Here is a 27569-nt window from a genome sequence, read left to right on the forward strand (position 1 = left end):
TGGGCTACAGCAGCAGAATACCACACAGAGGATCACTCCTGTCAACTAAAACAGGAAACCGAGGGTTAAATTGAACTTTTGCTATCAAAATCTGGTGGTAAGCAGTAAAGCACAGATCCATGCTGCCTTGTATAAACAGTTTAGTCTGCTGTTGATGGTGTGAGGGTGTAGAGGATATTTTCTTGGCACAGATTGGGTCCCTAAATACCAACAGAGAATTGTTTAAATGCCACAGCCTATCCGAGTACTCTTGCAGACCATGTCCAACCCTTTATCACCAGATCGAACTGGTCTTTCGATGACTGCTTCCAGCAGGCTAATGCACAACGTCGCAAAGCTCAAATTATCTCAGACTGGTTTCTTGAGCATGACAATGAGTTCCCTGTACTCAAATGGCCTCCACAGTCACCAGCTCTCAATCTAATAGACCAGACTCGGGATGTGGTGGAACGGCAGATTCTCATCATGGATGTGCAGCAGACAAATCTGCAGCAACTGTGTGACGCTGATGTGGACCAAAATCTCTGAGGAATGTTTCTAACAACTTGTTGAATCTTTGCTACAAATAATTAAAGCTGTTTTGAAAGAAAGACAGGGCACAACCTGGCACGAGCAATGTGAAGCTAGATATAAGACTCCTTACCTGCAAGTTCCTTCATGTTCATGGCCCTCAGTACCTCTCTGATCTCCTTCAGCTCTACACCCCCCAGCCCCACCTGAGAAATCTTCCTCCTGTGTTGACATGTGGTTGCTGTACATTCCTCTCTCCAAGTTTCAGACCCTCAGGGATAGAGCCTTCAGCTTCCAGGCTCCGACACTCTCAGACAACTTCATTCATTAAAGTCAAAACCTGGTTTTAAACGCATGCTTTTGGTCTCAAATATAAACCGTGCTTGCTGTTATTTGACAGCTTTTGCCTCTCATCTATCATGTTCATTCGCTTGAGTAGCATAAAAGGTGTGCTTCTAAATTAATGTTCTTGAAGGATACTCGACTGTAATCTTTTGTAAGTCAGCGTCTTCATCCTTTGAACCAACATCACAACATTGAACACAAGATTTCTTTTTTTTTTCCCCACACACATTTTTTATAACATTTGAAATGAATGTAAAAACTCTCATAATGCTCAAACAACTCATATTTTTTTTTGTTTTGGGTGTGGGGGTGAGTGAAGCAGGCAACAAATGATTTCTGTGTCCACACAATAAACATCACTGTTAAAAAAAATTATACATCTGTCAACACTTACAAATTAAAATGTGAGACAAATTCTTCAGTACACAACTACATACAAACCTTTACAAACCAAGCAGCAGGAACACTGCTGTTAGTTTCTTCCATCAACAGAACGAACGTCACATTTTGGTGAAAAATAAAAATGAATTAATAGTCACAAACAGATGCCGGTGTAGCTCAGAGCAGATCGGGTTCGATTCCGATGTGCTGCTTTCTGACCCGACACCCCCCTGCTTACTTGTCTCTGTTCTATCTAATAAAAGGCAAACAAATTGTTAATAAATTAATAAATAAAATAGTTACAAATAAGTCGATATTTCTCTTGGGGATTAAAAAAACAGTTGATAAATCTCTGGCACCTTATTGCTAACAAAACAAAGTTAAAAAACTTGCTTAGGAAACAAATACAGTGATACAAGGGCGCCATCTAAAGACCATGGTATAAAAGAACAGCATCACCACTTGAGTCTCTGACATGCAGGAGTGCTCCAAAGAGGAGTTTCAGTATAAAAACTCTGTATTCTTGCTTCATCCCCCCCCCCCTTCCCCCTTCCCCATCCTCTTTTCATAATGATGTGAAATTAACAAGTACTTTAGTTCAACCAATGTTTCTTTTGGGCCACATGTAAAGATCCGGTGGTGAGCACTCAAAAGCCTAGTTTTCCTCAGATGCTTGTTGGGGAAACAGACAAACAGCAGAAGACGACGATTACAGCTGCTCCCGCAACCAGGTAACACCTGATGAACTGGGACCAAAAGGTTCTCCTCCTCAGATCTGACTTATCTCTCCATGGGTGACACAAAAGGATTCTGGGTAATGGGCAGTAAAACCATAATGCACACACAGATTAAAGCACCCCAGAGCTAGCAGCATCCAGACCTTTGGCACGGCCAGTCAGTACCAGAACCCGACAAATGAAAAGACTTGGAACACGTTCTTCATGTGGCATTGGCAAGAAGGTCACACTGAAGCTCCGAGTCTGCAACTCTGTCACTTAACTGAAAGGGTTTGTTGTCACTGACAGAAAGACCTTGTTCCAAGCTCAATTCTATATTCGGCTAGTGCAAATCGAAGGAGAATGCATGCACATCTACCCAGAACAGCATGACAATGAAGTTACACTGGCTGCTACCTGTTCGGTTCTCCCAAAGTCTGGTCTTTGTGCAGGGTATGAGCAAGATCCCTTTATGACTCGAGATGTTACTGGGCACTGCAGCTCATTTCTCCTGTCTTCACACCAAAAAGGAAGCCTAAATTTTTCTGTTGGGCTTCTAGATGCTAGAGGACTTTTTAGCTCACTGCAGAGCTGTGCACTGACAGATAAAACATGCTAAAACTGCTCTAAAGGCTGAAGCTGGAAAAATAATTTCAAGGTTCTCAAGAGAAGGCAAACCAAAATCTTATCTGACTGGGCGTGGGGGAGGAGAACTTCTTTGGCAACTCGGGGAGAGCGGAGGAACCTTCGAGAAAAAGAGGAGAGGGGAAGCTAATTATGAGTCAAGCACTGAAACCGATTCTTGAAGTACAGGAGGCCGTTTTTGGTGTGCGTGGCATCAGAGGAGGCTGATGGGTAACGGAACTTGGCGTAGGTCTTGTCGCTCTCTGACTGGCTTACCCAGGGTAGTTTGATTTTGGTCGCGTGATTGACAATGACGTTATCGCAAGAGCCCACATGGAGAGAGCCGAGGCCATCGATGAAAAACTCTAGAAAAAAAAGGGAGCGGGGTAAACATCACTCAGTGGGTCAGGAACACTTTTAATTGATGAAATATTGCAGGTATGAAAATGAGAAGGTGGCGTGAGCTAAATGTTACATTTAAATCAGATTTCATTCAGTTTAACGTAGGTAAATTAAAGCCGAGCTGTGACTCTTCCATGGTGGTGTGTGCTGATAAGAAAATGTCACAGCATAATTTGCTAGCAAGAATTATCTTGCACACGTTATCGTCTCAGTAAGTAAAATAAGATATGAATCTTTTTTCTTAAATTGCTAAGATATTGTTGCTATCAATACCTTAATCGGAGATATTCATCTCTCTTTTATTCTTAAATGATTAAGGAAACATTAAATTAATTTTATATGGCACACAAATTGACTCAGTGCTGCAGGAAGATAGAAAAACAATGAATATGAATATACAATAAAGTGCAAAAGTCTTGAGTTACACCTCATTTCTATATATTTTTCTAGAACAAATGGGAAATAGGTGATCAAAAACAGTGTTTGTACAATTCTAATAAGCTTGAAAGTAAATATTTGGTTTTACCACCTTTCTCCTTAAACACAGCCTGAGCTTTAGCTTTTCTATAATTTCTTTAAGCAGCCTTCAGGAATAGTTCTTCAGGCTTCTCAAAGGACATTCAAAGCTGAGTGTTGGCTGTCTTTTGTTTGGTTTTCTGATCCCACACTGCTTCAACAGTGTTGAGGCCCGGGTTCTGGACACTCAAAGAAAGAAAAACTTTCAAAGAGCTTCTAAATGTCTGGAGAAATATTTCCCAAGACAATTAAAAAAAAGACTGGTGGCTCAAGACTTGTGTATAAATGCGTAAATAATAATAATAATAATAATAATAATAATACTAACTTTTTTTTTTTTTCAATTTTGGCATCTTTTTGCATCCGGCAGTCAAAACACTGAATAAATAACAGATGGCATGATGATAAAGTTTTGCTCCTTTGATATGAAAGGAAGCCCTGTACTCACCCAGATGAGCGACCCTGGTGAGGCGTGGGTCAAAGCCGACCTGCTGGACTTTGTCTGTGCGAGCTAAAAAGAAGTTGATGACCCCATCAGTCACAACGCAGTTGGGGAAGCCTTCGATGACGTGATGAAATCCTCTCCTCATGTGTAAACAGTCACCATCTTCCTCTCCTGGCTCAATGGAGATGGTTTGACGGTAGGTGGCGGTGTACCCCGTGGCCTCCCGCACTGCACCACCCACCTAGTGCACACACATAGATACATTGTCTCTGCAAGAGCCCCAAATCTTTACTATTAACTGAGAAAAAGAAAAAAAAATTTCTTCTGCTACTCACTAGATCCAGAGTGGTCCTTTCTAAAACATCCACAAGCTTCTCCAGCTTGGTGTTGGCTGTGAAGATGAAGTCATCATCCACCCACAGTACGTACTTCGTGGTCACCTGGGACACGGCCAGGTTTCGGCCGGCAAACCAACCCTAAGAGACGCAACGCTGAAGTTTAGATTGAGATCGCATCAACAGTGACAGCAGGGAGAAGACTTCAGTGTGTCCTTACCTTTCCAAAGGGCATGATGTAATGTTCGATGTAAGGCCCAGAGATGGTTTGGGGATTTTCACTGTCATCAGCTATAACTATGGTAACAGTAGGGTAGTATCTTCTGATGCTGTCGATAAGATCTCGAAGCTTATCGTAACGCAGGAAGGTTTTTGTGGCTATTGTCACGAGGGCGCTGATGTTGTACTCTGCAGAGAGTTGATGGAGGAAAACTGACTTTAGAAAGTGCTGTTTGACTCAGAAAAGATGTCTGACTTTAGTTATAAACACCGTCAACATGCCGGTGCTGTACCTCCTTTGGATCCAGTGTTGTACAGTTTAGGTGTTGTTCCGTGTCGGATCTTGATGCTGAAGACAGCTTGATGTCCCTCTGTCTCAAGCTGCACTAAAAGACCCCCCCACACCAAAAAAACCATGAGTATCATTAAGATAAAACTATGAATGCCTCACTCTCATCTGGTTCTCGTAAAGCATGTAGACATAACAATGTCATGTCTTTGTACAAAACCAATTCTTCAGACCCTCAAGTTAAAATGCTAAACTCTAAAAAACCCAAAGCACTTTTAGTTCCTACAGCTAATTTACCCTTCATAAAAACTCTACAGGGTTGGGATGACAAGTAAAGTGTAGGGGAAAAAAGACAGATATTATTAAAAGACATTAACCCCCAGGTCGAGTCGTTTGGTACTGGGACGCGAGAGTTGAGGCTCAGGTGTGAAATTTATGGTTTTCAGCATTTTTATTGTTAACTCGGTTTCCCTGGGTCTTCGTAGTTGTGTGTCTTATTTTGAAAGAAATATTTAAGCGTTACCATAGCGACCAGAGAGCATTAAGGGGCAGAGAGGAGGATGTCACTCGCAATGTTGTTGGCACATTTTCAGGAGGATAATGCTAATAAAGTTACACAATTACACAGTGAATTCGCGTTTATCATTATATTGACTGGCCCTTCAAATTTACCTGTAAAATGGGCCCGCCGGTGGGCCCATGGTCAATAAAGGGTTAAGGGAAAAAAAGCATCTCAAAAATTTTTTCTCATAAGTAAAGAAGGGGAGAGGTTCACCAATCTGCATAAAACAGTGTCTACCGATTGTGAAAGAATTATGTTCCTCACTGTAAAACTGTGAAGACTTTAAATATCTCGTCATCTGCAGTAAAAAATATCATCATAAGATTCAGAGAACCTTGATAAATCTCCTTTTGCAGGGGACAAGACAAGGCAATGTCTTGTTTCTGTTGGTTGAAATGGCAAAAGGCTGTTAAAAGAGCTTTAAAGACAGTTTTTCATTGTGGGTTACTTTTTCTTGTGAGACAGGAACACGGGGTTTGATGCACCAGTCCAGCTATGGTCATGTTCAAGTGTTCAGATACATTGTCATCCTGAGCGGAAAGATTGTGAAAGACTTTCCTACTTGTGGTTAGGCAAATTCGATGTAATGTCCTACATCACTCAGATGCGCGTGCATTAAAGACAGACATGATTCTGTCATGAAGACAAAATGCTGATTAGAGCTTCATCAGCCTTTTTGTAAAAGGTCCATACTCTCATTATAAAGACTCAATGTATTTTCTAAGTTCTGCTGTGAATAAAATCGATTGCACTCAGTTTTTATTTACATTTAAAAAAGTGCCCCAGCTGTTTTGAAACTGGGTTATACTATACGGGCAGAAAGTCGAAAGACAAGGGCAAACACGCCTTCAGCCATTCAGGTTTTGTGCATGCTTACTATTGTTAATTTTGTGCTGAACAAAGAGGCTCTGATATCAGACTGAATCCTGATTAGTTGCCCAATTCTAGCTCAAGAGAAACAGCTCTGCAAATAATTTTCTCTGCCAGGAATACCATACAAGAGCAGGTGTGAGGCCACTGAAAAGGAAAAAAAAGCAAGGTACACAGAGTCTGACAAAGCTGCTGACAGAAGCATCAGAGAGCAAACAGGTAGCTTAGTATAAAGGCTGGAGACACTGGGGAAGGTTAGCCACGTCTGATGACGTGATGATGGCAAACAAACAAACAAAACAATCTTGGTGTTGTACAGACAGTGTTGGGGAGTAACGGCATACATGTACCGCCGTTACGTATTTAAAATACAAAATATGAGGAACTGTATTTCGTTACAGTTACCGTTTAAAAGGTGGTATTCAGAATACAGTTACTTTGTTGAAAAAAATGGATTACACTGCAGTATTTTTACTGTTTCATATGTTAGGCTATGCCCTCTCTATATTTGGTAATTCCACGCCGGTGAAAACCCAAGCAAAATGCGCATTAAGTGGCTCTAATGCCTGTGTCTCAATCTCGCGGCCCTACTTGCGGCCCGCATAATGACGTGAAGAAATATTTTTTTTAATTTTTATTCCAAAAATTATTTGATATGAAGGCAATAGGCAAAGTGTTACAGGCATAGCCCTAAAGAATGTAGCCTCATGGGCAGTGTAGTCTGTGCTGCAGGGAGAATGGACTGCCATACCCGTTATGTGTCTGTGAGCACGAGGGAGGGAGAAAAAGGAGAGTCTAAAAGTACGAGTTGCCACCGACCAGAAACGGGAGATGGAAGCATGCATGTCAGTCAGCTGCTGGCTGTACCTTCGTATATACTGTATATGCATGATCAAAGTATCAGAGTTTTCATCTAATGACCGAGAGTGAAAAAAAATCCACATATTGCTTTAAATTTAAACACAGACTCAAATTAGGGTGTGAGATGATTCTTTTTCTGTATCTTTACTTTCTCCTTTGTGGAATTTGCTGAAAAATACAGAAGAACAAAGTCCAGAGCCGATAAGACGGTGGATTGTTTCCGAGGGCTCACCTGTGTCGGCCGTGCTGGGATGAAACAGCGTGTTCGTGTAGGTGACGAACTGCAGCTGTCGGTTCATGTTCGGCAGCAGGCGGCTGGAAAGAGTCATGTGCATCTCGCCATCACCTTTGATTTTCACCTCGTCTACCTCCGCGGCCACATTTAGAGTTCCCAGCGTGGCAGTGATGTTTATCTGCATATGATGGAAAGAATAGCAGTCAAGGTCAGAGGACTGCACGCATCTAAAATATTTAAAGACAGACACGTTTGAGCACTCACTGAGTAATTATCTCTGGGAAGGTCATGTAAGGCCAAGCCTGGAAAAAGAGAAACAAACACTGATTGATTTTCAGTCCATTTCCTGTATGCACCAGCTGGATAAATAAGGCCTTTCAGAGGGGTGACCTTACAATACATGTAGGTACAAAGAATATCCAGTATATAAACCACCTCTAGTTCAAGTTAATTTTTAATGTTTAGGGGCCAGTTTTAACTACTTTCAAATGATAAAAACATGAGACTTTCATAAATATCTGAGTTGCTCACTCGCTGAAGTCGTACCTGGGATGATAATTGTTTTCAGGGGTCGTACTTCCACCCCCTGTGTCGGATACTGCAAGGGGCTGTTAGCCTCAGCAATAACGAGTAGATCTGCAGGGGTCTTTGACCTGAAATGAAATGTTTTTGTTTTTTTACATGAACAAGCGCAGCAAGCAGAAAGCAGGAAGCTCTTCGCAAATAACAGTCACAATTACTATTATCCGCGGCTATCATTGTTAAAATGACCTCACGTTTCTTACTGGAGAGCAAAGCTTTTGATAAAAACAAGTTTTGTTGTATTAGGAATTAATTTCAGTACTTCTGAAAAGTTTAAGTTTTTCTGAAAAGGTGGCTAATTTTGTGTTACTTTTTAATTGCCTTCATCATTTCAAATGTTAATAACTAAAGTCAGTATTCAGTGGATTTTGTCTCACTGGCTCTCTCAGCCAGAGTTTATTCAATAAAGAAATTTTACATTAGTCTGAGTGATTCATAATAATGGTGTCAGGATTTGGGTTGTGACAGCGTCTGTGTTGAATGTAGAAGCCACGTCGACGTTCACTCTGTTGCCACTGTGTTTGTAAGCATGTAAAAACTGCAGATAGTAAGATTAAAAACAACAGTATTTTATCTATACTTGCCATTGTACAAATTCATCTCATGTAAACAATAACGTGGCGCACAGCTTGACGTCAAAAAAGGCGCTCACCTTTGACGTCGCATGGCTAAATCTCTGTTTTCTTTGTACAGACGTAAATGCAAAACTTGAGTTTTTAAAAAACCTCTATTTTCAGTGATCCAAAACGCTTTTACGTGTGGACGAAAGGCCCGAACAAATAGAAAAAGCTGCGTTTTCAAAAATACCCATCTATGTAGCCTTACTAATGCACAACTCCTGCACGATCCACAGAGAAGCGGGGAGGTTTTAAGGCTGCCAGTTGTGCACTGGAAGCATGCAAAAAGCGAGGTCTGTGTTTATATATGTTCTAATGCATGTGCATTCAAACCGTGTAGTAACAAACCACAAAGCGAAGCAGATCAGCAGATTTGACAAGAGTGATGTGAGATCGTGGATGATTTTCCATGTAAGACATAGATAAGTCTAAAAAACAATTTCCTGTAGCGTGCACTGAGACAGGTTTCAAGTAACACATTTTGTTACATCATTATTTAATTTAAATAAAAATACACATTAGGCCACATAATAATATGTTAGCCACACAGATAAAATATGTGAAACATCTCTTAAGTACTCCTTACCTCGTCTGAAAGCTGCTGTACTCTTTAGCCCGTCTCCTCTTCATCTCCTCCAGCTCTGAAGACTCGAAGGCAGTGTGCAGCGGGTGAGCTGACACCCGCGGGAACAAGAGTTGTGCGAACGGTAGGTTTACCCCCCCACTTTCGCCCTCACATATGCATCCATTACGTGCCAGTAAACTGGACAGATTATAAGACACGTGTGATCAGATTTAAGCTCAGGTCTGTCCGCTTTGATTCAAAATAGCATTACTTACCTCGCCACATTATCCCTTACATGGAAGGGAATATTGCTCAATCGATGGTCTGACTCAGGGACCCTCTCTTCCAGATGCCTCTCTACTATAAACGCTGGTCGCTGCCAAACATCCACTGTGGTATAGCCCCGAGTGGGCCACGAATGGAGGAGAGCCAGTACTAGCACCACAGACACCAAGATGACTAGCAACACCGTCTTCCTCATGGACCGCATCCTGGAACCTGTCAGAGATTAGTATGCTGGATGACGTTCTGGTTTCTATAATTATACTCTGAAGATATTTCCGAACAGGAATGCCATTTAAGTGATGGGAACAAAATCAACAGTCTCTGTTTTGTGTGACAACTTTGTGAGGTTTTGCTACAGTTAAAAGGTTATGTCATCGCCCCCCTCCACCACCCCTTCCACTTCAGCGCAACCCCAAAACAGCCCAAAGGAAGTTGTTTAATTGCAGTTGTTTAATTATAGTCTCAGAAGATTTTCTAAGTCATCATCACAGCTACAGATCGATGGAAAATTATTCACATTTTTGTGGTTGCACTCACAGTGGAGCCATTAAAAGAGATCTAGATATCTGCTGAAAGGATGAGCATAACGAAATCATGAATGCCTTCCGATCCCTCATTCCCCTTCCATATTTTTTCTCCTCGATTCTTCTTCTTGTATATAACTGAAAGCAGATGTGTCCCCTTTCAGAAACTTGCCAGCACACAATAAACTCTTTCTCCTCCAGCTGTGGCAAACAAAAACTCCAGTTCTGATTCTGCATGCATTTGGGTGTGGGTGTGATGGTATCCTTATAAATGAATTGCTCATATTGTGGGAACTTAAATATTATACACAGCTACATAGTAGGAATCCTGCCTTCTTGTTAAAGACATAAATGCTTACATCTAATGATGAAGACTTTGTTTATGTTCAGAGTAGGAAAAGTCTAGTGTTAGAAATAATGTAGAAAACCTTTGAAGTGAAGGAATCAAGACTCTATGTCTCTTGTATGTGTGTGTGTGTGTGTGTAGGCTTGCTTACAATGATCTAATTATACCAACACAAAATTCACTGCCACAAATGGAGGAGATAAGACATTAAATTAAACATTCTGTAACCATTTAGCAGACAGACTTTCATTTCTAGCAGTTTAAAAAGTATTTATAGGAATATCTACCTCACTGCCTCTATCCAGTCATTGAAAGGAAAACTTCTGTTGACACCTGCATCTCCAGAAACCATGTAAACATTTGTGGAAATGAGCAAGCGCCTTCTCCATCTGGAAAGAACAAAAAAACAACTCAAGGAGTACAGACTGAAAAAGTGGATAACAACTAATAATAATATAACAGAATGTACTCTTAAGAAACCTAGAGAGCATATAAACTTATATTATCATGAGGTAAGTGACCATGTACTGTTTCATTAAGTGACTGCATGGTACCACAAAGGGATGGAGGGGAAAAACTCAATCTATACAGGGGAAAGATTAATAGGATCAGAACTAGCAGCCAATCAGCGCATCCCAGAAATTTAATATAAACTCATATTTAGCAAACTCATGAAGGTTTTCATGCTGTAACTCAATTTCTTCTTTTTTTAGGAGATTTAGTAATTTAGCCAAAATGATATGTATCCAATTGCTCTCAGAAACATTTTAAACTTTCCAATAAACTATAAAGTTCATATGTAATTATATATGTAATTATTTGTAGGAAAGACATTGCATCGGATATCAGAGGTTTCATCTACTTAACAGTCAGCCCTTCACTTAGAACAACAATGTTCCTCTAAATCAGCAGGAACTGGCACAATCATTAGGACTAAACTGCATGTATATGACTAAAACAGACTACAGAAACCACAGATTACCACATGATTGCCATCATGTTTAGATGTGCTCTCAGTAAACAAAAGACTATAATCTCAAATATGACTCACAAAAATCTATCAGAGCAACGCACACATCAAAAAGCTTTTTAATTGTGAGTTTTTATTATTAGATAGATAGTGCTTTATATTTTGTTAGAAAAATTGGAAATAGGTGCAGCAATATACTGAAATGTACAAACATACGTGAAAATACAATATGCAAGGAAAAAAAGAGTTTTTACAACTATAATAAGCTTGAAAGTCAATATTTGGTATGGCCACCTTTATTCCTTATCATAGTCTGAACTCTTAGGCAAGCCTTCTTGTAATTTCTTTAAGTAGTCTTACGGAATAATTTTTCTGGCTTCTTGAAGGACATTCAAAGCTCTTCTTTGGATGTTGGCTGCCTTTTATTTTATTTTCAGTCAAGATGATCCCACAGTGCTTCACTAATGTTGAGGTAAAGCTCTGGGGAGGCCAATCCATGACAGATAGTCATAGATTAAGGTATATTTTTACTCCACTGACAGTGTGTTGGGATCACTGTCAGACTGAAAAATGACACCTAATAAATCTAACAATACTTTTGTGTTCATAATTCCATACATTTTGACAAGATCTTAAACACTGCATTTTACAGATGGCTTTGGACACTCACTGTTGTACCTTTCAGTCTAGTTCTTGTGTAATCAGTAATCTGCTATACCTCAGAGTTTTCTTGCAGTTTCCCTTCTTGTACCACCACCCTTCCAAAAGGAAATTAAATAGGAGCAAATTTTATGTTTAAAAAAAAAAATACAATTTAGAATCGGTTCTTTGCCAAGTTGTTTACTAAATGTGGACACCACACAGGCCATCCCCTGATTATGTTTGAATTATTTATAGATCAGTGGCTTACAAAACAGCAATAACAAAAACATTCCTGTGAGATTGCTCAGGTACAAGGCCAGACTGAAACTAGGTCAATAAGCAGCCAACGACTTTAAAAGAAAAATGTTTAAGACCTTCAGGATGTCCACTTTTTAAATAATTACAAATCTGGCTTCCTGGAATCAAAATATAAAAAATGAGGGGTTGGTCTCGACTTTTTGCACAGTACTGTATTTCAACAGAGATTGTAAGGTAAGACAGCATGACATGATGCATATCTGTGAAGATATGCCTGCAGTAATGCAAAACATTATAATGTTTTGTATTACTGCAGGCCTCCCAGATTTGATCCCCACCCCGTCTGAATGATAATTAGCAGCGATAGTGGAACAGCCCTAAGACATAACAGATAATCTAAGCCAATCAGAACATAGCTGTGTGCTGCACGCTGTTTTAATTAACCTAAAAACGAGCCTATGGTAGGGAGTGCCGCGGTGAACATGCTATGGACATGTATATAGTCCGTGGGTCCCTACCAAAGTCCGCGTGACAGATTTGCTCGCATGTTTCGGACTATTTGGGATAATTAGCACAAAATTAGCACACCTTCCTTCGTACTGTGAAACATGAGGAAAATATGGAAAAAAAAATAATGCGAATGTGTGTGCAGAAATCCGAGGTAGCGAATATAAATACCCGGCTACACACAGGCCTATTAGCCCACCTTATTCTGAGTGAGAGCGCAAGAAAACCCATGCATCCGAAATGATCTTTAAACAGCACTTCTAATATGCTGAAAAACATTTCCAGAATAAAGACATACTGTGTATTTAGTTATTTTACCACCATGTTAATGTCTAAAATTAAAAAAAAAAAAAAATCTCATGCCTATCCCCTCTTTGTCTATCACAGAAGCTGTCAAACGTTCAGTCAGAGCTGAAAAATAACAACCCCCGAAAAAATCCCCTGCCGAAGACGGAGACACGGGCCTTTAAAGCAGCACCCCACTGTAGAAAAAATCAAATAACCCCACAGCTCACCTCAGTTAAGACGCACACTGCAGACTCTTTCACCTCCCTGCTGCACGGAGCTCGCCCCTCTCTCACGGATCTGTTCCTCGGAGGTCTTGAAAACGGGATTATGTGGGGGAAAGAGGCGCAGAGAGGAGCGGCCGCGCATCGCAGCACTGCAGGCTGTTGGACGGATGCTCCCCCTGCAGCAACAGCGGCTGCAGCGCAGCGGCGAGCGCACCGATATCACCGCTACACCAGACTCATCAGCGGTCAGTCAGCTGAGCACGCACAAATACATACATAGAGGAGAGGATAACACTGAACTGACTGCACGATTTCTCAAAAAAGAAAAAGTAGAATTATGATCAAACAATAAGATTTATGTCTATATACATGTTTAGATTGGTGTGTGTGTGGGCGTCTGTGCACACAGTCGATAAATATGTGTACTGCTTATTCAGCTTCTATAGTATCTCACCCTCTGTCCTCCCCCTCCTCTTGGGTATTCTGTTAAGGAATGCTTTTTTTCTTCAAGGAACTGTCTTGATTTTTTTCCTCACCAGATATTTAAACCCAGTAGTTTGCACTTTTCGCTCAGCTCGGTGTGTACGTTTTGGGTATCATATGAATCATTTTATTGTTTTGTCATTATTTTACCTAATTGTTATTGTAAACCTTTAAAACCAGTTACTTGTGACTGCTTTGCATCAAAACAAAATGAAACAAACGAAGAAACCCCCACCAAACTCGTGATTGTAATTTGGCCATGCGACAGGCCGCCTTGTCTTCGTGCTTGAGTGTGAGCCTATTTCATCGCAAGACAGGCGGTGACAGCGGAGATGTGGGCCGTTATCGCCGTTATTCATTAGCGTGCTAAATATAGCACAAACACGCCGTTCATTGACTGTCCGCAGGTATGAAAACCAAACGCACCCCAGACCTAGGGAAAAACTTTGATTGACTTGGAAATTAGCCAATGACAAAGCAGGGCTTTTCACCTCGACCAATCCGCTGCTACCATGTCAGGCATTCTGTGTGTTGTTGCTGTCAGACAGGGGTAAGCGGCGAGAGTCAATGATGGCTGCTTCCTTGGTTTGGTTGTTAAAGAGACTGTACGTTTTCTTGTTGACATGTCCCCTCTGTGTCCCGGGCTTCTTGAATTTGGAGGAGCTTAATGACATGAAATATGGGATTCAGATTCTTCCCGATCCTGTCATCCTGGGGCAGGTGAGTCAGGAAATGCTAACGGATGTAGCTTGTTAGCTTAAATATGAGCTAGCGTTATTTATTTACTATTAATAGTGTCAAATAATTCACAAAGCGTGAGACCTGATGTCATAAAAGCACAAAACATATTAAAATAAATCTTATAAAGTTACATGAAGACGAGTAATTCTCAGGTGACGTACGTCACAGCATGCTGTGACAGCTGTTATGTTCATTGCCACAGGTCTATAACTAGCTAAAAGTAAAGCCGCAAACCATGTTTTTATCTGTTTGCACTCAAGTGATGCGTTGGTAATGTGTGAACATGTGTGTCAACATTAAATTCACCCCCTTTTTCATGCCTGTCTTACGTTTGTAGACTAAGACAGAGGAGGTTATGATGGTGTCCAGTAAGTACAAACAGCTCTATGAGTGTCGACTTCCAGCCCAGGCTGTGCGTTTTCATCAGGATCCCGCCACTGAGCCTGACTCGGAGGGTTACACTGGGCCAGATATCCCAGACCTGCTCAAGCCCATGCACAATGCCCCATGTCTAGTCAAGGTTGGTCCTTAACTACTTATCTGTGTAATCCAACAGTGAAATGCTTAAGCTGTTTATACAGTGATGTGACTACAATAATAATACAACAATAAGAACACAAGTGCAAAACACACTGGAAGCGTGTGTATATTTGCCAGCTTAAGTAAACTATTTTTAAGACACATATGAATGCCCCAGAAGCTTGCCAAAAACAACACTGGGAGGCTCTTGATTCAGTATTCACTGGATTAAAGGTTGCTTGTCTGCATCAGTGACTGGGTACAAAAGCAGTATATCTAAGAGACACACATCTGTTAATGTACCTGTGTTTTCAATTGTTCAGCTTAATGTGTTAATTTAAGGTTTACCCAACAGCCCACAAGTACTTTATCTTCTTGTTCACAGTGCATCTTATCCACTATGACTGGATGTTAGAGCAAAAATGCCTTGAAAATATTAAAAAAATGTATCTCCTTACAGTGTGTTTTTTGTATAGTCATGTGACAAAGAAAGTTTGGTACACTTTCTGCTTCCATAGGCATAAAGAGGTTAAGTCACAGCCTGGTGCTGTTAATCAAATGTGCTTGATTAATTGATCATGTGCTCTGGAGCATTCAGGTGTGTTAGCACAGTACCAACGAGGAAAAACAACACCAAAGATCTCAAAGAATCAGTTGTTACTGCCCATCAGTCTTGATGAGTTATAAAGCTATTGCCTTCAAAATGAACTCCATCATTCTACAGTAAGAATTTTTCCCAACATTTGAGATAGCCGCCAATGTTCCCAGGAGTTGATGTCCCAGTAAAACCCAAGGTCAGCCTGTGCAGTCCTCAGAGAAACTGGAAAAATACCCAAGAGACTAGCTCAAACTCCACAGGCCACAGTTAGAATGTTAAATGTTAAAGTTCACAACAGTACAGTTAGAAAAAGACTGAACAAGTATGACTTGTTTGGAAGGGCTGCCAGAAGAAAAGAGCATATTCTCTAAAAACAACATGGGAGTCTGACTTAGATTTTCAAAGTTACATCTGATTAAACCACAAGACTTCCTGAAAAATAGGCCTCATTTACAAATATGTGCGTGGGACCATTTCAGGCTTAGGCACTGTGTCAAAGTCTAACAGAAATACATGTCCTGCAGACGAAAGACTGGTGGACGTACGAGTTCTGCCATGGCCAGCATATCAGACAATACCACCTTGAAGGTGAGAGGCCACTTCTCTGTTTTGTTTTGTTTTGTTTTGTTTTTTAACCTACAAGAGGCTTTCAGCTATTGTTTTTGACAAATTTTGTTCTTTTGTCCTTAGACACAGAGATCAAAGGGGACATTCTCTTCCTGGGTTATTATGAGTCAGAATTTGATTGGAGCAATGAAACAGCAAAGGTAAAGTTGCCTCTATGTTGTGGCTGATTTGCATGACTGTACAATATGAACCAAACAATCGTGGGTGCATCCATTGTGTTTTTTCTTTCAGGCCTCCAAACAGCACAGGCTAAAGCGATACCACAGCCAGACCTATGTAAATGGCTCTAAGTGTGACCTAAATGGAAATCCCAGAGAGACTGAAGTCCGGGTGAGATATTTACATTTGCAACACATCCTGCTTGAGATGATTTGCGTGTTTCACTTTTTTTTTCTTTTTGATTTTTGACTTCCTCCTTGCTAATCCAAACACTCATATGCAAAAGTGTGGGCATGTCTGTGCAGATTTACAAGCCTTTCACTTTTAAATATATCCCAAGCAGCAGACATTTTGAACATGAATATGTTTTATGTTTGCTTTGCTTAAAAGACTCAGCTGAGTTTTAATTTTTAAAGAAATTATTATTGTTCTTTGTTGTAGTGTAACTTTAGTACATTTAATGAGCTGTGTAAAACATTCCTTCGTACTGTTCTTTATTCAGTGTCACAGGCCCTCAAAGTGCTTAGGGGTAGGTCAAAATGTGGCGCTTTTAAAGTAACCTCATAACATTTTCAGTACAAGAGCTAGTCAGCTGAAATTTCAGAGCTGAAGAACACATGCAAGCTCAGTTTAAAAACTGCAACCAAATTAATTTACCATTAACTCAGAGTTTCCCAATCTAAAGTCAAAATCCATTTTCCCCAGTAACCTCTTTTGATCATCAGTATCTTGGATATCTTGGGATATAACATCCTCCACAGAATGCTGCACCAGTTTAATGTCTGTGAAGAAGAGTAGCAGAAACAAGCATTGGCACCCTGGAGTTTTCAACTTTTCAAGTTTATCCAAAATGTGCATTTTCAGTAAATTTGCAGGGCTCATAGCACCACATTTTACACCATGTGGGATAAGTGTCTAGTCAAAACAAGTTATAGCATCTTAACTGTCTCCATGTTACCTCCACTTTAATGCCAGAGTCATCTTTGCGATTCCTTCTGCGTCGAAATAATTCTGAATAGTTTTGAGGGAGGTCAGGTGGGAGACGCTGGCTAGTTTTTCTGGAAAAATTAAAACTGTGACTTAGACATTAGTTCAGATTATGACAGCATGTTTTTTTGTGACCTAAAAAGAGCTAAAAATATTTCACATGCCAAATACAAAGTTTGGCATGTGAAATATTTTGGTCATCCTGATACTTTATAGCAGGGGTGTCCAAACTTTTTTCGCTGAGGGCCACATACATAAAAATATAGGACGGGCTGGGCCACTTACTAGAAATTAGGTATATAACCTTTACTGTTTTAAAAATCACTTAAAAATGGTCAAATGTGTTATATTGTTGAATATAATTAAAGACAAAACTGCCTTCATCACAGCTTTCCATAAATGGATCTTTATTGATTTATGCAGAAAAAGCTTTGGTAGCTCATTCTCAGAACAGCAGACTCAGATTTCTTCTTAGAGGGAATATTTACAGCACAGAGAAAAAACAATAAAGGGGAAAATGGGACGGGTAAATTTCAAGTTTGTTATTTAAGTTATTAGGCTTAGCAACACACCTATTAATGTTCGTTTGAAACCGTTATCAACATTAACAGACTGAACTGGACTTAATAACAGGAGTGCATATAATTTTAGTAAATTATTCTGGTGAGTATCAGCTGCGCTGGGTATGTAAATCGGGCCATCCAGCTGCGGTGCTGATCCGACGCCACTCGTGCCAAAAAATCCGGACAAATGTCACTTGATCAAGGAGCAGATCTGCATCAGATGAGATCAGCTGACTTTGCATGTGCGTGCGCTGTGCACAGCGGTGTGTACTCTGTGTGTTAACAAGAAAAACGCATATAAGAAAGTGGTGCGCAAAAGCAGGGTAGTGACAGAATCGATGCGCATTATTGATATTTGAAGCACGTGTACCTGCACGTTAACACACGGGTACTGTGGAATATATTTTTTACTCACCTAAAGCGCTCGTGCTCTCGTCCACTCCCCGCAAAAAATTAGCAGCTGTGCGGCGTCTGTGGCATCGGCGCTCTCATCGCATGCAATGGAGTAAAAATCAAGAGCACAGCTTTATCAAACAGCTGCAGTTTAATGTTGGCTGACGAGTCTTCAATGCGTCGCACAACTGGATTTCTGGACATGCTGACGTTGTTGAAGTCCTGCACTTTTTCCGGGCACGTTATTTCGGTGACTCTAACGAGGCCGTGTTTTATGAGGTCTCCATCCCGACCTCATATTGGAGCCTTTTCCTGGACAATTTGAGCACGAAAAAAATACTGTTGCTCACCGTGCAGGAGAGCTACCATTTGCTTTAATTTCTGCTCTCGCTCAGCACCAGTGTAGGATGCATAGGCCTGATGTTTGGTTTGATAATGATGTCGTACATTATACTCTTTCATAACTGCCACAGTTTCAGTGCAGATTAAACAGATACACGTCCCCATGAATTCTTTGAAGAAATATTCACTCTCCCACCTTGTCTGAAAGTTTCTGCACTCACTTTCTACCTTTCGCTTCTTCGGTTCTGCCATGTTTAGTAACTTGGGGGTATATTTCTTCTGTGATTGTACTTTTTGGTGGAGCAACTGCCTTGATCAACAGCAGCTCCCCCTGGTGTTAAAACTAAGAAGTGCAATACACTCAAGCAAAAGTTGAAGTGCGGGCCATATTCTATTCAATTTATAAAATTACTTGCGGGCCAATTAAAACTGGACCGCGGGCCGCAATTGGCCCGCGGGCCGGACTTTGGACATGCCTGCTTTATAGGGTCCAAAAAGTAAACCTGTTTGACCTTATTAAATGAAGGAACCCGTCACCTAGTCAGCTGTCTTAATCTCATGGAGCAGCCAATTTTTTAGTGCTAAACAACCCTAAACCCCCAAACTAATTAAAAGACAAATTGCCACCTGAAAACTAATGGTTTTGAGATAAATTTAGGCAAGTGCTTTGCTCACATGGGGACTTAACTGCACACTCAGATGAGACTGATTATTAGAACAAGAACTAAAAGAGGAGAAGAAATAAAATCCAGAAAGCTTTCCGGTCCCCAGATATTCATATACAGCTGTTTGTTTAGAGATACGGCTTTAGTCCACTCTTTAGCCCTTCTACAGGAGATTAAGTTTATCAGAAGATGATGATTCTCTGATTACACAGATGTTGTAGTGAAACTCAACAACTCTGGAATCCTCTTAGGAACTCACTAAAGATCTGAAAATGATCGGGGTCTGTGGAAGAGTGATCAGAAGGAAACCTTAAGAGATGTAGAGTCAAAGTATTTGAGTTGTCAGTTGTGTGTGTTAGTCACACAGGAAACATTTCACAAACAGGAAAAAGGTTCTCTGTAAATTCTCAGTCACCAAGGTATTGGCAGTCGTAAGTACTTGTTAAGACATGAAAAAAGCAGAGATTGGCCAATGTTGGTTATACTGATCTGTCTGTGTTGGCATTTGTAACAGTTGATGAATTCCCTGTTTATTTACTGTATTTAATCATTTTCACCTAAAAAAAGAAAAAAGAAAAAAAAAGAACCAAATATGTTGCAGCCCAGCGGCGCCCAAACAGTTTGGCATTTAATTCAGCGCAAAGTAGTTTGCATACTTTTGCTCTGTTTTGTTTCCAGTTTGTATGTGAAGAAGGCTCAGGGGACTACATTGCGCGAGTAGATGAACCTCAGTCATGTCGATATGTGCTGACGATTCACACCAGTCGCACCTGCCAGCACCCATTCCTGCGGCCACCATCCACTGCCAAGCCTCAGGGCATTGTGTGCCAGCCAGCACTAAGTGCCCAACAGTACATGGATTACGTCAAGGCACAAGTCTGTGAGTGAATAAAAAACATTGAAGGGCAAAGCAATGCATCTTGGAGGCCTCTTGATTTTTTTTTTCTTATTTTAAAACAGATTGTGGTCTTTTTAATAAAATTACCAGCTAAGAAGCTAACTTGGCTTTCAAACTTCAAGCTTGCTCTCTCCTTTGTCTTTTGGTTGATTCCTCTTTCAATCTTCCTGTTTCCGTTCCCAGCGGACACAAAGCGTAAAGTGGAGCAGATCTCGGAGGAATTGAGGAGTCTTGATGAGATGTTAGCTGGTAATGAAGGAGGAGATGGTGCAGTAAAGGTAACAGCAGAGGAGACATCGCCTAGCAGTCGCAGAAAAGGTGAGTTTTTTTGATGCTTATGAGGCAAGCGACCCTGCAGTAGTAACTTGTCAGTGCACCTAATAAAGTGCCGATCCATCCATAATGGGTGTGTGTATTAATTCTTATTCTGACACGAGTGTCTATTTCTGGTTTTGAAACAGGTCCTGCTGATGTATCTAAAGATGGAGAGTCAGATGAGGCAGAAGACTCTGACTTCTGGGAGGGAGTGACAAAGCCAGCAAGTTCAAGAACATCTACTTTCCAACAGGAGAATCAGGTATAGCAGGTGCAATTCAATTCAATTCAATTTTATTTATATAGCGCCAAATCACAACAAAGGTCGCCTCAAGGCGCTTTATATTGTACAATAGATACAGAGAAAAGCCCAACAATCATATGACCCCCTATGAGCAAGCACTTTGGCGACAGTGGGAAGGAAAAACTCCCTTTTAACAGGAAGAAACCTCCGGCAGAACCAGGCTCAGGGAGGGGCGGGGCCATCTGCTGCGACCGGTTGCGGTGGGAGAAGGAAAACAGGATAAAGACATGCTGTGGAAGAGAGACAGAGATTAATAACAGATATGATTCAATGCAGAGAGGTCTATTAACACATAGTGAGTGAGAAAGGTGACTGGAAAGGAAAAACTCAATGCATCATGGAAATCCCCCGGCAGCCTACGTCTATTGCAGCATAACTAAGGGAGGATTCAGGGTCACCTGATCCAGCCCTAACTATATGCTTTAGCCAAAAGGAAAGTTTTAAGCCTAATCTTGAAAGTAGAGATAGTGTCTGTCTCCCGAATCCAAACTGGAAGCTGGTTCCACAGAAGAGGGGCCTGAAAACTGAAGGCTCTCCCTCCCATTCTACTTTTAAATACTCTAGGAACAACAAGTAGGCCTGCAGTGCGAGAGCGAAGTGCTCTAATAGGGTGATATGGTACTACAAGGTCATTAAGATAAGATGGGGCCTGATTATTTAAGACCTTGTATGTGAGGAGCAGGATTTTGAATTCAATTCTGGATGCAACAGTCTGTCTTCTTGGTAGAAACACACAACAGTGAGTAACTCAAATTGAAATGTAGCCATAAAAATACATTTGTAATTGGCTCTGCAAGGTCCAATGACATGTTCATTTTGGTACATTTTTGACACCTTCTGATTAGCATTCTGCTGTTACTTACACTTTTGATTATTATTAAATGTTTTTATAATGTAGTACTGTGTATATCGTATAATACTGAATTTCCAGGTATTTTTGACAGTGCGATCTGGCTTTTTTAACCACTAGAGGGGGCAGTCGGATGCTTTCTGTCACCATTTCCGCCCTCTAACCTGATTTTTCCTCTTTCTGACAGGCTGCAGATGGTGGCCATACCTCACATGCAGACAATGAAATCGTAGATGATGGTGATGAAGGTACTGAGAAAGATAGTGCCAGATAGTGCTATTTTAGTGCACAGCTTATTTTTTAAAAAAAAGAAAGAAAACAAAGCAAATACAAGCTGGAGCTTTTTCTTCTCTGATATTCTTCTTTTTTAGTAGAAAAATTCAACTTTAAAATCATCACTGACCCAGCAGACCTGATGAAATTTGTCCAGCACCTTAAGGAGAGTAACAGGAAGGTCAGTATTTGCTGTTGTTAGTGATTTTTTTATGCCTTTTTTCTCTTGGCAGTGCATAGGCTTTCCAATCCTTTTTTTTTGTTTTTATTTTTAGAAAGCACAAGATCAAGCCAAAAGTAGAGAAGAGACAGCACGACACAACAGAGTAACGGAGAAACTTGACGAGGAGGAGAAAGATGAAGAGGATCCCATGCTACAGGAGTTTGAGGATGAGATGGCTGACCTCTCTGTGCCTTCGGATAAAATTGAAGAGATAAAAGAGGAAATGCAGAAGGAGTTTGACAACATCATAAACGAGGTTTAAGACTATATATATAAAGTTGATACCTAAAATACCTAAAATTTGATTAGACAGATACGTAACAAGGAAAAGACCAAACTAAATACTAACTTAAGGCGTTGCTCGGCTCTATCTGTGTTGTAGGCTCAACAGGAACTCGAGACAGAGGGTCTGAAAGGGGAGTTTGACCGCACTCAGGCAACACAGACACTGGAGACGACGCTGGATAAGCTACTCGATCATTTGGAGGAGAAAGATGTTCAGGACCCAGAGCAAAAAACGTCAGGAGGCCAAAGAGCCAGCGACCCAGCCAGGGGAAGCCCCAGCCTGGCTCCGAAGCACCCAGGTAACCAGGGGACTTGACCCTTTTGTAGTCATGTGCATGTCCACACCCTCTGTGTATATTCATCTTCATAATTCATCAGTCTGTGCAGTAGATGTGTGTTACGACATCCTCCATCTCAGGAAAGATCCACACATGGAATTTGAAGAATTCAGAGAATTTATGTTATCAGATCACTTTCGGTCAGTTGCAGTCTTTCTTCTCCAGCCATTAATGTCACTGTGGGTGACTTTTGATTGCATTAATCTAAATCTAAATTAAAATTTCTGAAATCAGACACAGTATTTTAATCTATGTTCATAACACAATGCTATGGGAGGCTCTTGCCTCCTTCATCTCGTGGCCCTGCTGGTGGGTTTTGAGGTGAACTGTCTTGTTTGTCCCTCTTTTGTCTCGTCACCCTAGACCAAGCAGCTGACGACCATGTTAAGATCAAAATAACTAAGTATAAGACGGGTATCAATCCTGATGGGGAGGTGAAAGTTCAGGAGGTGGGCGAAGGAGACCCGCAGTGGCAGCACATAAAGGACGTGGTTAAAGAACAGCTAGAGAAGGCAGGACTGAAGGCCGAAGGTATGAAGGGAGAGTGCCCGAAACACTCACGGCCTTTTCTCTCTTCCATCTGTTATCTTCAGTGTACAGCACTGTATTTCTCTTCTTATCCTTTGTAAAATAAAAACCTGTCTAATGATTTTAAAAGAGAAGATTTTGAAAAATATGTTTTCATGTAAGGAAAAAAATAAAAGCAAGCTTAAAGCTCACCTTAATCAAAGAACATATGTCAGCCAGGTGTGTGCTGTGTTTTTCCACTCATATGTTTGTGTCATTCATGTCATTCATCCCGTTGTCATTGTTGACTCCAGCAGTTTTGTTACGCCTTTGGGTGTGTTAGGCATAACTGCTGAACCATTTTTTTCTTCCCTCTGTTTTTCTTTGTTGTTAGGAAAAATCGAAGTGAAGATCTTGACACGAAAGAACGCAGAGGAGGCAGGTGATCAGTGGCTGACTGAGGAAGATACAAAGTCCTTCAGAGAGCTACTCATTAATCTCCTGGTACTTCTATTGGGTTCCTTTGAATGCTTCTAGCTGTTGCTTGCAGGCTTGGACTGTATCTGACGGAAGCGCTGTACAGTTTGCTGAGTGAATGCCATGTGTTTTCCTGTCTGCAAGGAAGAACAGAGTGTGCTATTGTTCTTGTGTGTTTGTCTGTTTTCACAGAAATTAATTACAGAAACCAAAAGCTCATTGGATTATAGTTATGACACATTTAAAGTTTATTCAGCCTGGGGGCATCAGTTGAGATGTCAGTAATTCAACAGAATTTGTGGACGCAGTGTTAAAGAAAAGAAGGAACAAAATATCCTTGTCACCAGGCGAAAAGGTCGATGCCACTTTCACAGCAGACCCTCATGACTGCCACATCGTCTCTTTTTCCTGGTGTATGCTTTAGAGTGTTGAAGTGGAGCCAGCTTTCACTTCTGCTTCCTTTACTGGCTGTACTCTGAATACAGATTTGTTTATGTTAAGTGACTTCCAGTCCCCCCCTCTGTCTTTGCAATATAGTTTGTGCACCTTCCTGCCACACTACCCAAAAGCAACTATTTCCATCACTATTAAGAGCTGCTGGCTAGTTACTCAATTCCTGTTTATTTTTCTTCCTAACATACCAACATATACCAACTTTATGTTACTTTTATTTTCATCTTTCCACAGAAACTGATTCTCATACTAGGTTAGGTTTCAATGACACAGGCCTATATACCTGTTGGCAACTGCTGGTTGTCACTGTTAAAAGCCATTGATGCATACCTAGAGAGTGGTCAGTGACACCCTCTGTCGCTAGGGAAACACGTCTATTTCATAATCAGCTGGTGAATGCTGTTGTTGGAAGATGCTGGCAGTTATGAGCATGAAATTGATTGCAAAGAGGGATAAAGTGCTGCACTGAAAAAATATCCTTAAAATTGTTTTGGGAATCAACAGGTTGCTGCAGTTACCTGTTGTTTGCATAGAAGACACCAACTTTTTAACAAACACTCACCAACTACTCTGCTGAGCAGCAGCGAAATGTGCAATGCAAACTGGAAAAGTAGAGCGTTTGCCATCAAAATAAAAGTTGCGGCTTTTGAAATTTATTGTTCGCAGCAGTAACTTTTACAACTTTTACCTGAAATGTTAACTGAGGCAAGCACAAGGTGCACCCTCTTTGCAGACGATTTCACCCAGTGACAGCCTGCAACTACCTGCCAGCTGGTAAGGGAAGTTGGCAGGCACAGTTTCCTTAGCGACCGGTAATTGCCAGATAGTTGCCAACTGGTCTCTAGACCTGTGTGACTGAGGGCTCAGGAAAGGTGCTCTTATAAGCTTCCATGAGCACTGCGGTTACATGTTTGAACTTTATGGTACAGATTTCTGTGTCATCTTTATGTAACAGAAGATCCCACACTCTCAAATGTGTAATTTCATTTTTTTGGTCTTATTCTTATTATCTTCATGGTAAATTAGACAGTAGAGGACTTTTATATTTTTCATTCTGCTTTGTAGGCATCACTTGGCTGAATTTTCATGGGCAGCTGAGTGTTAGCACAAGATTTGATGAATCTTCTAGCAGCAAAGTGGATTATATAACAAGGATTGGTTTTAGTTTTTAACCTGTTCCTGTTTTTACTCCCCCCCAGACTGGAGGCACTGAAGAGGTTTATAAAGAGGAGAAAAGGCAGCAGGAGTTGGAGAACAACTATAGATTTGTTTGGGGAGATTCCCAGGAGGAGTCCAAGTCATCCAGCTCCTCTGATTCAGATGACGTGGATATATGAGCTCATTCAGAGTGAACCTTTGTGATGTTGCACTCCTATGGAGAGCAGCAGGGAGGAGGACTCTTAAGGTTTAGTCATAATTTTGAGAAAGCCCACTTGATTTGGTCATTGCTGTTAAAACCTGTGCTGTTTGCACATTCAGAAAATGTGTTCATGTGGCTTGAATAGGCAATAATGCAAGTGTCTTTAATGGGGCAACGTTTATATGTTGCACAATGTGTCAGCTGTACTTGTGCAGTTGAAGTTATGCATTTTCCCCTTTTTGACGGGATTCAGTTTTTGTTTTCAGTTTTAATAAATATTCACGATTAGTTCCGATGTCGTCTGCAGCACACTGTTTATCCTCAATTAAATTATTACTTGTGTTTGTCTTCTGTGTTGCCATTGACAGAGACGTCCGTAGTGTGAGTCAACAAGGGAATTCTGTCTACTTCAGAAGATTGTATGAGTGTCTGCACAGATTGTTTTGTTCTTTTTTTCTTTCTTTCTTTCTTTCTTTTTTTTTTTTACTGAAAAGTAAAAAAAAAATGTTGAAAACAAAAGAAAAAAACCCTCAAATTCCAGTTTCCACTGATCCTCGAAGCTTTCTGATTTGATCCATTTGGTGAAAACAAACAAGTAAACAGATTCAGTGTCTGCACACACTTTTTTTTTTTTTTTGACAGTAACTGGATTTAATATATCTTAACTTGGCAAAGGAAATCAAATAAATCTACAATGTCAGTCAGATTCAGTGCACCATGTTAATGCAAACATGCACTTAAAGGGCTGAATTTGTACATTTTGTGAATGCTTGTGGGTACTTGCAAGTCACCATGTACATAATTATTGTGTCATTATGTTTTTGATTTATTGTAAAATAGCGCAGATTAAGTGGCGACGGAGTTACCTGAGTAAATGAGTTTTAAAAATCCTGACTCTGCATTCTGTTATGAAAAATAATCTCATATGAGATGTAAGTCACATACACACTCTTTTTTTTTCAGACACAATAGGGTTTTCGTATTAAAAAGTCTGCATCTGTTATCTCTGATATCTTGTAAATACAATTCTGCTGCCTCTTTTCAGTTGTTTGTATTGTGTATTAAAACTGCCAAATGTTAGATGTTAGACATTTGTATTTTTATTATCTCATACATTCAGTGTTACAATCCTTACTAGTATGGCTACTTGTATGCTAGGCCAACTGTATCAACAAATTTCCATCCGATACTATAACTGTTAAAGTGATCAGTGGGCCAACCCTGGCGACCAGTAAAATATTGAAATCACTTAAATGACTGAGAAGACTGTGGCTAACCTGAGAACGAGATGGGAGCAGCATATGGAGGGACAAGTTGTTTTTGGATGTAAAATAATACAAAACAACTAATCAAATGTTGAAATTAAAAAAATGAAAAGATTGAATTTAATGCTAGCAAGTTTCTAAAGTGTCTACAGATGCATCAAGAAGGCTGGAAAAGTTTCTGAAATGCTCAAAATCAAAGAACATAAGAGACCTTTTCAACTGGGTGTTAAAAAGAGCATCTATTATGAGGATGAATGTAGTGAAAGGACATGTAGAAGGCTGGTGTGACAGGAGAGCATGCAAGGTGAGATGCAGGCAGATGAGCTCCTGTGGATGCCCCTGAAGAGAGTAGCTGAAGGGTTAGATTTTGTAGAAGATGTTCTGTTCCCACATGGTGTCTATGAACACAGCACGAACATTCACTCCTCCAGTAGATCTCTAATCAGTGGTTGGTTATAAGGAACAGCTGTTGCCTATTCTCTGAGTCCTGGAATTTGGTACTTATTCTGTCATTTTTCCTCAGTCACGCTGCCACATTCTGGTGTTATTGACAGGATAGTTGCATTTGTACTTTTCCTTTTGCCCTTCTGGGACAATTCAGCTGGTTTGGTATGTGTATTTTGGTGTAACAACAAGACAACAGCAGATCCAGGATGGACATCTGAATTATAAGGTGGTACTTTAATTTCCTCTTGTATTTTCTTATGGAGGAAGAGCTCGCCCAGCTAAAGGACTTGCTACCCAACTGCAAGTACAGAATCGGCGAATTCAGCAAGAGCGTGAACCTGATCAGCTTGGGACCAGTGCTGTTTTCACTAATCTGTCT

The 27569-nt window shown here is 40.5% G+C and overlaps 2 protein-coding genes across 4 annotated transcripts; one reads left to right on the forward strand and one right to left on the reverse strand.

Annotated features, from left to right (window-relative positions):
* Positions 1-1787: 1787 nt before the first annotated feature.
* Positions 1788-13422, reverse strand: b4galnt1b (beta-1,4-N-acetyl-galactosaminyl transferase 1b). The gene is made up of 12 exons (XM_063474205.1): positions 13122-13422; positions 10517-10618; positions 9350-9572; positions 9096-9272; positions 7857-7963; positions 7575-7612; positions 7308-7488; positions 4787-4879; positions 4495-4682; positions 4275-4415; positions 3943-4180; positions 1788-2941 (listed from the first exon to the last, which is right to left on the reverse strand). Exons 3-12 carry the CDS (start codon positions 9562-9564, stop codon positions 2724-2726), a joined length of 1596 nt encoding a protein of 531 aa, XP_063330275.1. The 5' UTR covers positions 9565-9572; positions 10517-10618; positions 13122-13422; the 3' UTR covers positions 1788-2723.
* Positions 13423-14128: 706 nt separating this feature from the next.
* On the forward strand, positions 14129-26518 carry os9 (OS9 endoplasmic reticulum lectin). 3 transcript variants are annotated; one of them, XM_063474206.1, is made up of 15 exons: positions 14130-14321; positions 14680-14862; positions 15984-16047; positions 16150-16226; positions 16318-16416; positions 19874-20075; positions 20277-20411; positions 20555-20670; positions 21750-21810; positions 21934-22016; positions 22111-22314; positions 22441-22642; positions 23045-23212; positions 23583-23692; positions 25318-26518. In XM_063474206.1, the coding sequence occupies exons 1-15, from the start codon at positions 14169-14171 to the stop codon at positions 25453-25455; spliced, it is 1995 nt and encodes a 664-aa protein (XP_063330276.1). In that variant the 5' UTR covers positions 14130-14168; the 3' UTR covers positions 25456-26518. The 3 variants fall into 3 exon arrangements, with proteins under 3 accessions (XP_063330278.1, XP_063330276.1, XP_063330277.1); XM_063474207.1 differs by having other exon boundaries at positions 21937-22016; XM_063474208.1 differs by lacking the exon at positions 23045-23212 and having other exon boundaries at positions 14129-14321.
* Positions 26519-27569: the final 1051 nt, after the last annotated feature.

Source organism: Pelmatolapia mariae, linkage group LG5, assembly GCF_036321145.2.
Source record: "Pelmatolapia mariae isolate MD_Pm_ZW linkage group LG5, Pm_UMD_F_2, whole genome shotgun sequence".
Classification (NCBI taxonomy): Eukaryota; Metazoa; Chordata; class Actinopteri; order Cichliformes; family Cichlidae; genus Pelmatolapia; species Pelmatolapia mariae.

Bases quoted from the DNA above. Each gene is read 5' to 3' on its own strand.
- b4galnt1b (XM_063474205.1), bottom strand. From the start codon at position 9,564: ATGCGGTCCATGAGGAAGACGGTGTTGCTAGTCATCTTGGTGTCTGTG. The intron at 4,880-7,307 runs GTGAGCCCTCGG...GGGGTCTTTTAG, and splicing joins TCCCAGCACGGCCGACACAG to TGCAGCTTGAGACAGAGGGA. The intron at 2,942-3,942 runs GTGAGTACAGGG...TTTTTTTTCTAG, and splicing joins CACCAGGGTCGCTCATCTGG to AGTTTTTCATCGATGGCCTC.
- os9 (XM_063474206.1), top strand. From the start codon at position 14,169: ATGATGGCTGCTTCCTTGGTTTGGTTGTTAAAGAGACTGTACGTTTTC. The intron at 14,322-14,679 runs GTGAGTCAGGAA...TTACGTTTGTAG, and splicing joins ATCCTGTCATCCTGGGGCAG to ACTAAGACAGAGGAGGTTAT. The intron at 16,417-19,873 runs GTGAGATATTTA...TTTTGTTTCCAG, and splicing joins CCAGAGAGACTGAAGTCCGG to TTTGTATGTGAAGAAGGCTC.